The 10,935-nt window shown below is 31.9% G+C and overlaps 1 protein-coding gene across 1 annotated transcript in view; it reads right to left on the minus strand.

The window, feature by feature from the left end:
- Positions 1 to 316: 316 nt before the first annotated feature.
- Positions 317 to 10,935, minus strand: part of LOC111638891 (cysteine proteinase-like) — a 32,710-nt gene continuing 22,091 nt past the window's right edge. Inside the window, exons 11-18 of the mRNA XM_023384659.1 lie at positions 3,523 to 3,618; positions 2,948 to 3,097; positions 2,707 to 2,862; positions 2,507 to 2,630; positions 2,044 to 2,144; positions 922 to 1,082; positions 638 to 751; positions 317 to 545 (exon numbers count right to left, since the gene is read on the minus strand). Of these exons, the coding sequence (XP_023240427.1) occupies positions 446 to 545; positions 638 to 751; positions 922 to 1,082; positions 2,044 to 2,144; positions 2,507 to 2,630; positions 2,707 to 2,862; positions 2,948 to 3,097; positions 3,523 to 3,618 (1,002 nt within the window). The 3' untranslated portion in view covers positions 317 to 445. The remainder of the gene's footprint in view (positions 546 to 637; positions 752 to 921; positions 1,083 to 2,043; positions 2,145 to 2,506; positions 2,631 to 2,706; positions 2,863 to 2,947; positions 3,098 to 3,522; positions 3,619 to 10,935) is intronic.

Here is a 10,935-nt window from a genome sequence, read left to right on the forward strand (position 1 = left end):
TGTTGTCTACCAAAAGCATATCTCGCGCGCTTTTCGTATGATTGGCTCGAAAATGCAACCGTTAGCATAACGGTTGCATTTTCGAACCAATAACTGGCACTCATCAACTTGCGTAGCATTATATTTGTATATTTATGATGTGATATTTTCTTTGTTAGGCAGTGTATTTATATTATAAAACCGTAGCCATCTGTCCCGAAATGCCCCTTCTCTGCAATTCATGTACTGTACACAATATACTTTATATTTGCATACAGATCAAATATAATAATTATCATTTAAATACATACGAAAAATCAGTTTTAATAATTCTATTTATTTCCCATTTATTGATTTATATAAGTAAATTCATTCTTTGTTAATTTTCAAAAATGATATTAGAAATATTCTTTCATATAAGAAATAACGATAAAAAACATTCGCTTATTGTCTTCAACAGAATTTTTTACATCACAGGATAAGAGGCCATAGTCGCAATGCCGCACGTATCGTCCCTATTCCGAGCAATCATGAAATACCCTTTAATACCCCAACTTGTACCCCAGCTGGAAAAAGTAGAAAATAGTTTTACAAACTTTCTGAGTGTTGAAAAATTTCAATTTCAAGTAGTAATTTTGCTTTATTTGTATATTCCTACCTGTTTTTAACCAACCAATAATCTGTTCCGTTTTTAGTTGTTCCGTATCCAACTACCAATGCACCGTGATTTACATCTATGCGGTCACAATCATACGAGAAATAAACACCACCGCTGTTATAAATAATCGAAGTAGAATTAATTAATAAATACGAATAATATGATATAATAAATTGTATATGTATATATAATAATTTTATAATAAATTAATACAAATGATTTGCCGAGAGTGCCGTTGCCAAAAATGACAATTAAAATATTTTGTTAAAATTATATATATTTACTGGTAATCTTGGAAAGAATCTTGACTGGCATCTATAGCTACTGAAATTGGACCAATGATTGCTACAGCTTGTTTCAAGGCTTCTTCGTCATATTTATGAACATCCACGAAATTGGTACAAGTAGCACCCACAGACGAACGTTTAAATCTGCATTCCTTCTCCTGAAGGAAATTAAAAGAAATTACACACAATTCTCTTTTTAGGAACTGCATATGTTCCTGAAATGTTCGTGTAAAAGTATTGAAACGTGCAAGAATTATTTTTGCATCAATTATGTACGCTGATGCAATTATTTCGCGGCCAGATGGCCGAGCGGTCAAGGTGGCAGCCTACCGCTCTGGGGGACCCGGGCTCGAATCCAAACGGGTCGAAAAATCCCCAGGAATTTTTCGGGGGGTGGTCCGTTCGGATATGTCAGGCCCCGTCCCTCGCCACCGGCAGCCCCATTATGGGCCTGACCGAACCCATAATGGGCTTGCAAAAAGAGGCCATCTTAGTGCTCACAGGGCGGAAAGAGTTAATTTTTTTAAAAAATGCAATTATTTCATGATACACTTTACGAGTTAACCGAAATATATTTTATGCAATACCTTACTACATTGTGTAAGAAACATTAAAACACCAATTAAGCTGTGTTTTTCGATTATAATCTCCGGAATTTTTATTCTAATTTTACAATATGTTTATTAATTTCTGATATATTCTAATATTTGCCATGATAAATGTTAATCACGTAATCCGTGTCATAATTGATAAATCATTTAGGTCTACTCTAATAACAAAATAAAGCCCATTCTCATAAATTATGATATCTTTTAGTAAAGTTATCCGATAATATTATAATCCTTTCGAAAGCTTTTAAAATCTCTCGAATAATTTGACAATTTCGTGTGTCATTTCACAAGTATTTTTTACATTTTGAAATCTTGAACTATTTGTTGTAAATTTTGCAATATTTCTACAATCCTTCGCTCACATAAACAACAAGAGTTGCAAAATAAAATAAAGATTAAAAATGACAATTTATTTAAACGTGTCAAACCGTGTAAAAACAAAAGTACTGTATCTGTAATAATATGAAAAAATAAGGTTAGTATAGCATAATTATGAAAAGATTCTCACCGTAGATTCGTACGGATAAGAATCTTCCGTGTCGATGCCTTTATTTGCCATTACATAGATAAATGCCTGATCCATCAGTCCTCCATAGCAACCTTCATTACCTTTATAATAAACAATAATTAAAGATTATTCTCTTTTGTATTTTAATATAAAATATCGTACTTGATGCTTTTGTTTGAAAAATGCAAGATTAGAGTACTGTATAGCAAATCCCGAGGCTTAATACACTTTGCCTTCAGTATTTTATTGTGAATTTTATATTCACTTTAAAATTGCAATAAAGCCATTGTAAGAATCCCTAACAATGAATAACACAAAATGGAAAATCCACGATAATATTGTGAAATGAATATCAATCTATTAAATAATAATTTAACTTATTACTTTAAAAGGCTTTCGGAAATATTTTGTCATTTATTTAAACGAAATATAATTAAAATTACCAACAATAAAATAACATTACCGGACCCCCAAGAACAGTCTATCAAATTCTGTTCGCTCAAAGAAACCAGTTTACCAGTTTTCTTTTTGTGTTGACCTTCTAAAGATCCGGTGGCCGAAAAAGCCCAAGAAGCAGGACATAAATACTAAAAGGTAAACGATTTAAAATTAGTTTAATTAACTTTATTATAGAAAATTGTTGAATAATACTTTCTTGTATACTTCATTTTTGACTGGCGTGACGTATCCTTTTTCTCTCCAGTCAACTGCGTCTGGCAAAATTACATTAGACAGGCGCGTGAAAGTATATAAGGGCTTAGAAGTGATATTCACTGGTCTTTTCAGTCCATTCATTTTCTGTACGAACTCTTCGTGGGTCTAAAAATAGAAAATTATTAGTTATTACTCACGCATTGTATAGTTTACATAAAAACATTTTAATCACAATTGTCGTATTTAGTACCATATCAGAAAATTGGTTGAGTCCTCTTGTAAACGTGTGCAATCCTAAATCGTATTCAATGTTATGTTTTGTAATTGCTGCCAACTTTTCTTCCCAAATCAGACGTCTGGCGTGTTCTTCGTTTTTCTCGTAAGTTTTGTTAAATTTTGCCTTGTAATCAATATTAATAAATATCGTTAATATATTTTTTAGAAGTAAGCAGTAAAATTGTTTCGCTTAATTAATGATCGAAATCGAAAACCTTAAATATTNAAAATAGAAAATTATTAGTTATTACTCACGCATTGTACAGTTTACATAAACACTTTTTAATCACAATTGCCGTATTTAGTACCATATCAGAAAATTGGTTGAGTCCTGTTGTAAACGTGTGCAATCCCAAATCGTATTCAATGTTATGTTTTGTAATTGCTGCCAACTTTTCTTCCCAAATCAGACGTCTGGCGAGTTCTTCGTTTTTCTCGTAAGTTTTGTTAAACTTTGCCTTGTAATCAATATTAATAAATATCGTTAATATATTTTTTAGAAGTAAGCAGTAAAATTGTTTCGCTTAATTAATGATCGAAATCGAAAACCTTAAATATTTCCCAATCCTTGTCGTAATCGGGATTAAAAGGAAGTGTTTTTGCCGTAATGGCGACGAGAAGACAAGTGAACACGATTGCTTTCATCTGAGAAAAGAAATTTAATCATTTTCTATTGAAGACAGAATTTAAGAAACATTCCTTTAAATTCATAAACGTATAAAAGCGTAATAAGGTTTATATGGAAGAAAGAAAATCTTACCTCAGTGGATTAATTTTCCTGGATGGAGCTGCTGCTACTGACTCTGAACTCTTAAAATTTTCTGTTTTTCGATCGTTTTATATACACAAGAGTCAAACTCGTATCAGACTTTTTCATGTGATTCCAGATAAGACTTATCTAATCGTTCCAGAATCGTCGTCTACAACTATTTGCTGAAATTTCGCTAAAGTTTTATTTTAACTTAATACGGTTTGCTTTTGAAATATTTCCTAAATGAATAATACGATATGTTCTCAGATTTATATTTCTCCTTGATAAATACTATTGGCAGGTGTGGCCAGAAAAAAATTATTACGGTTGTAATTGTGACTTGTGAACAAATAAATTATTAATTGAAAAGAAATATTTNAACTCTTAAAATTTTCTGTTCTTCATCGCCTTATATACACAAGAGTCAAACTCGTATCAGACTTTTTCATGTGATTCCAGATAAGACTTATCTAATCGTTCCAGAATCGTCGTCTACAACTATTTGCTGAAATTTCGCTAAAGTTTGACTTTAACTTAATACGGTTTGCTTTTGAAATTCTTCCTAAGTGAATAATACGATATGTTCTCAGATTTATATTTCTCCTTGATAAATGCTGTTGGCAGGCGTGGCCAGAAAAAAAATATTACGGTTGTAATTGTGACTTGTGAACAAATAAATTATTAATTGCAAAGAAATATTTACACCACTTTAGTCTTTATTCAATCGGCCTGTTTCTTTGTCACTGATAATACAGAAATAATTTTATTAATTAGTAATTTAGAAATGTTTGAAATTATACAAAGAAAGAGACTTAATTTAAGGAAAAACATTATATCAAGTAATGCCTAATAGTTCCTTCTAATTTATATTATATTTTCTATAGTTTCAGTAAGTTGCGAATGTTAAAAAATCAAAATAGTTTTAANTATTACGGTTGTAATTGTGACTTGTGAACAAATAAATTATTAATTCAAAAGAAATATCTACACCACTTTAGTCTTTATTTTAATCGACGTGTTTCTTTTCACTGTTAATACAGAGATAATTTTATTAACTAGCAGTTTAGAAATGTTTGAAATTATACAAAGAATTGTATAATTCTTTGTATAATTTCAAACATTATACAAATTATACAAATTGTATAATTTCAAACATTATACAAATTTACGGAAAAACATTATATCAAGTAATGCCTAATAGTTCCTTCTAATTTATATTATATTTTCCATAGTTTCAGTAAGTTACGAATGTTATAAAATCAAAATAGTTGTTAATATTGCTGAATTGACATGTATACAAAGCAACGTTATATTAAACAAGANCACGTGTCGGGTTGTGATTGGAAGGATTCGTAAGAAAGCGGATTCCTAGAGAATGGAACGTATCTCTATCTTATAGGGGGGTCGACTGTATACATGTCGAACGAGGGAAGATGGACAGGATTAAGGCTTACCGTAAAGAACTCTGCTTCTATTTATACTATTTTAGATGCGGCTTTTAATAAGGTACGTCAAGAGAATGTACACTAAGGGATTTTTCGAAAATTCCCCCCACGGGGGAAGTGTTATACATTTATATTTATAATAGATACATTTTGAGCCACAACAACGCGTGGCGGGGTCTGCTAGTTTGGGTATAAAGGCATGTAGTAAGTTGCGTTATCAAGGTGACTAATCATCGATGATATTTAGCAGAACGAAACTATCTTTGTTATTGTTTTATTAGTAACATACGATTTTTTTGCTCTAATACTTCAAAAATTTTCTTTTTTTATCATAGGAATCACAGTCATGTGAATGCAAAACTATTCCTAAAGACAAACTACGAGTAACGGTTCAATACGAGTTTTTAGAAAAGTAATGTTGATAATTTGCAAGATAATGTATGCATGTTCTAAATGTATCGATTAAATTTACTTTAATAATCGAAATAAAATTTAAACGTTTTAACGTGATAACGAGTTTATTCCTCGTTTATATTTAACTTAAAATTTACTATGTTAAATACTGTAATTTATAATTNTAACTCGGACTCCGAGGAAAATATAGATTATCACGAAATCCAGACAACTTACTATCTGATTTGATACCCCTTATTAAGTCTTTGTCCGATCCGCATCAAATTTTTCATAGTCTGGGACATTGGGAAAAATATAGACTTTCACGAAATTTGATATCCTCGACACTTCGCGATAAGCATAACAACGGTAGGTTAAATTAACCAAACAAGTAATTTGATTTTCATTTCAACGTTTAGCCATTTTATCCGATTTTATTCTTGCATCCACCAGTCATTTTTAGTATTACTGTCAATACATCACTCCACATCATCCAAAGCAATCCACAAAGTACGGATAAAACTTTAAACTTCGAGGAGGGTAAGAATTTAGTTTCAAATTTCACGGTTTAGAGAACAGAGAGAACCCGAAGGAAGAACCTTGGTAAAACAATTGCAAGAGAACTATACAAGAGTTTACTCAGGAATATCCCGCATAACGGCTCTTTATACTTACAATCTTTATTTTTTCACAATAATTAAAAAATCATTGTGAAAGGAAACGAGAGATATTTGTGAACATTCTGATATTAGAAGAATTGTTTAAATATTTAAAAAGAAATTCAATTTCTAAGCTTAATTTTCTTCACTGAGGAAATTTCTCTGTCGTTATCGAGATCATATCACAGGATAACAACGTTGAGTCGTCCNCATAACGGTTCTTTATACTTACAATCTTTTAATTTTTTCACACAATAATTGAAAAATCTTTGTGAAAGGAAACGAGAGATATTTGTGAACATTCTCATATTAGAAGAATTGCTTAAATGTTAAAAAAGAAATTCAGTTTCTAAGCTTAATTTTCTTCACTGAGGAAATTTCTCCTACGTACAGATATTTGATTTTCTAAAAATTTCCGCAATAGAAAATACCAGTGCTGATGTATGTTCCTCATCTTGTGATGACCGAGTCAAATGACAGGAGAAGCTGCGCTAGTTTATGATACACAGCGACTCTTGCTGGAGCTTTTCTTAAAACTTTTTTCATTCTGAAATACATATGTTTGCTTGGAACATTTTGCACGAGCTGATTTACATACCAAATTAAAGGCGTGTGCTATGCTTGAATTGTGATTCGAGTTGACAAACATTGGTTTTAAACTCTTGAAAGCTGAGATCATGTAAGGTGCTTGATCTCTTAGGATAGCCTGTGCATTTTGATATTTAATGCCATCCGGCCTCAGTTTTATATAGGCATCATTAAATGCATGCATTACGTAGGAATTATCACACTTTTTACTTATGTATATTTTTAGGAGCATTGCATCTATCGATTTGCCTGTTACTGAAAGGTCACTAAAATATTCAAAACGAACCGTTTCATGTCACCGATTGTTTTGTCCACAAGAAACAAAACAAGATTATCTTTAATAATATTTTTTATATTACAGTACCGATTTTTTTGTTTCTTTCATCGGTTGAACATAACATTTTCTTGAAGTATTTCCATTGGGAATGGCTTTGTCAGTTCATCTCTCCAAAAACCTTTTCAAACTTGGATGGCTGATGTTAATTAGAGAAATCCCAGAATGAAAGAAAGCTGTTGCTAAAAATGAAAACAATTCGTTTCTGGACTATAATTACTTTCTGTCATGGATTTTGAAATAAAGGTTTGTTTTTTTTTCTTGGTTTTTTTGCTTTGATATCTTTCCGTTTGGTCAAAATAAGCTTTTAAAGACGTTTCGACTAGTGTTTTCGTCAATAATCGTCGTCACGTCACAAATATTACTTCTCAAGATAGTTCCACGAGTAACAATACCTTCTTCGACAAATCCTGCAGCTGGTTTTCTTAAATCTTCCTTCCTGCTAACTACTTTCGGCATTTCTTAAAAGAAATATTTTGCAATTAAATCAGTCAACATTTGAGACTAGGCTAGGAGAAAGCAAAATATCACTTTGGTCACGTACAAAATGCGACAACTCTTAAGCTGCTTTACTTTGAAGCAGTTTAGAAATTGTCCATAAATTATATAACGCGTTTTTAAGGAAATTTTGATTCTTTCCCTCCTGATAACCCTCTCCACTTATTTCCTAACATTTCAATTCCCCGAGAAGTATAAGAAAAAAAATCAATTATTAGACAGTGACGATGCGTGTCGGAAACCATCATTGCCAAAATGGACTACAAATGTAGTATTTACTTTATAATTTGCAATGCAAACAAAAAGTAAGACGCTATTATTAAAGTAGTTCAACTAGGTTCAAAACGCGTGGACCTGGCAATCCTGATCCCGAGAAATACTGCAAGTTCAAAAGAGGCTGACAATATTCGCCATTATTGAACATTGAACAACTTCGTCGATCACTGTTTTCGTCGTAGTGACCCGCACGTACTCTCTTCCAAATAAACATCCCTACGAACAGTTGACATTTATGTTTAGATTGTATTGTTCATTCACGGTTAGCAGCCAATTCCAACGCTTCTCGTGCCACAGGTGTAACTTAAATGTAAAGTTTCTTCGTCTACTTTTCAAATCAAATATAACGACATTGAATATTTGATCATATTTGGGTATAAAGGCATGTAGTAAGTTGCGTCATCAAGGTGACTAATCATCGATGATATTTAGCAGAACGAAACTATCTTTGTTATTGTTTTATTAGTAACATAAGATTTTTTTTGCTTTATCTCTAATACTTCAAAACAAAAATTTTTTTTATCATAGGAATCACAGTCATGTGAATGCAAAAATATTTCTAAAGACGAACTACGAGTAACGGTTCAATACGAGTTTTCAGAAAAGTAATGTTGATAATTTGCAAGATGATGTATGCATGTTCTAAATGTATCGATTAAATTTACTTTAATAATCGAAATAAAATTTATATGTTTTAACGTGATAACGAGTTTATTCCTCGTTTATATTTAACTTAAAATTTACTATGTTAAATACTGTAATTTATAATTGTTTGAATACAGATTTGACTAATAGTTTCCAATCTTCTTGGACTTATGTCACACTATTATTCAATATTAAGGAGCCGGCTAACAGGTCGATCGCAAAGCTAATTTTGGTAGAAGTCAGTTTCGAAATATTGTTCATGTTGCCATCAATATTAATGGTTAAAAGTTTTTGCAGAAAATCTATTCAATATAAATTGATCAAATTACTCTTCACAGATGTAAGCAATCGCATTTGTTTGTCTGTTCGTCGTTACAATGGCAGGACAGCTTCTTTTCAATCCAGACTACGACAAAATTTGGAAAATATTTAAGGTTTTCAAATCTATTTATTAATTATTCGCAACAATATTAAGCAGTTTATCATCATTTCACAAATACTAATAACGTTTTATCACTTTATTAACTTTAATTAAAGACAGAATTTAATAAAAATTACGAGAAAAACAGGGAACTCTCCAGACGACTAATCTGGGAAAAATTTTGGCAGCCATTATAAAACGTAACATTGAATACGATTTATAATTTCACTCATTTACAACGGGACTTAACAATTATTCTGATGTGGTACTAAATACAACGATCTTAATTAAACAGTTTTAAGGTAAGTTGTCTTGTTGATAAGAATGATTTTATATCTTTAGACTCACCAACAGTTCGTACAGATAATGAAAAAAGAATTGGCTAGTACTACAAAACCCAGGGCCGGATCATCGCATAGACAAATGAGATAAATGTATACGGCCCGGTTTTTAGAAGGACCCGGTCATACTGTCTATTTTGAAAAGATTTGTAATAGTTTACTTTTCTGTTGGATAACTGTATATAATAAACAAATAAACAAAATTATATATTGCTTTTTATATGATTATTGTGAATTCTAAAATCTAAAGAAAATGTGTTCTTATGTGTATTTATTGTTGTATATTAAATATTTTTTATTAATAAAACTTTAAAATTTGTTATAGTTTTGTTTTATTTATTATTTTATTATTTTTGTGGTCTATTTCTTATGGGAGAGGGAGGGAGCACGATAAGAAAAAAATGTCTAAGGCCCCAAAGTGAGTTAATCCGGCACTGGCAAAACCTACAGTATATATATTTTGACGAACCTTTCTAATGTTGTTTTGCCGGATACAGTTGATTGGAGAAAAGAAAGATACGTGACACCAATCAAAGATCAGTTATAGGAGAATATTTAACGATCCGCCCGATGGCCACGTCGCCTTCAGACTATCGCACGACGATCATCATTGGCGAGACAGACACCGCGAGTCGTTGCTAAACACTATACTGTTCCATTCGGCATCACACGTAGCTCTGGTGTAATAACATCCCAAGTGGTGACGTCACTGTTAACGGTAGACTTTGCAATGGACAAAGGGACAGCAAACCTGCTACAGCCAATACGCTTACCACTGTCAGCATTCCAAAATCAGTGTACGGCTCGTATAATGTAGCCAGCTATGGACTCTGTGTCCACCATCGAACGCGACAATCCGTCAACTATGACGTCCGTCTCCATGCTTTCTTGCACTCTACCTTCCTGGGACCACACTCCAAATTGTCTAATGCCTATCACGTTTCATTTCTTCTGAAACACGGAGCAAGGAATTAACTAGCGATACAAAGAGCAACGATGAAATTTCTCATAAACTTATCCGTTTGCCTAAATTACGAACGACGACGCCTTAAAAATATTGGCGCCCATTGTGACTTACTGTGTATGGGAAAGGAACAATCCTTTGCCATACACAGTAACAACTCACTTCTGACCGCCGTCAAGCCATTTCGGCTGACGAATTTACCGGATGTTGTCTACCAAGAACATATCTCTCGCGCTTTTCGTATGATTGGCGTGAAAATGCAATCGTTAGCATAACTGGCACTCAGCAACTTGTAGCATTAGCTTTGTATATTTATGATGTGATATTATCTTTTTTAGGTAGTGTATTTATATTATAAAACCGTACCCATCTATCCCGAAATTACCCTTTTCTACGATTCATGTACTGTACACAATATACTTTATATTTGCTTATAGATTAAATATAATAATTATCATTTAAATACTTACGAAAACTCAGTTTTAATAATTCTATTTATTTCCCATGCAAAAAAGTTTCCAGCAAACATTTCTCTTTAATTTATAAAAGTAAATTCATTCTTTGTTAATTTTCAAAAGTAATAAGTTATTAGAAATATTCTTTCATATAAGAAATAACGATAAAAAATATTCGCTTATTGTCTTCAA

Source organism: Centruroides sculpturatus, unplaced genomic scaffold, assembly GCF_000671375.1.
Source record: "Centruroides sculpturatus isolate CEXI.00-Female unplaced genomic scaffold, Cexi_2.0 scaffold1059, whole genome shotgun sequence".
Classification (NCBI taxonomy): domain Eukaryota; kingdom Metazoa; phylum Arthropoda; class Arachnida; order Scorpiones; family Buthidae; genus Centruroides; species Centruroides sculpturatus.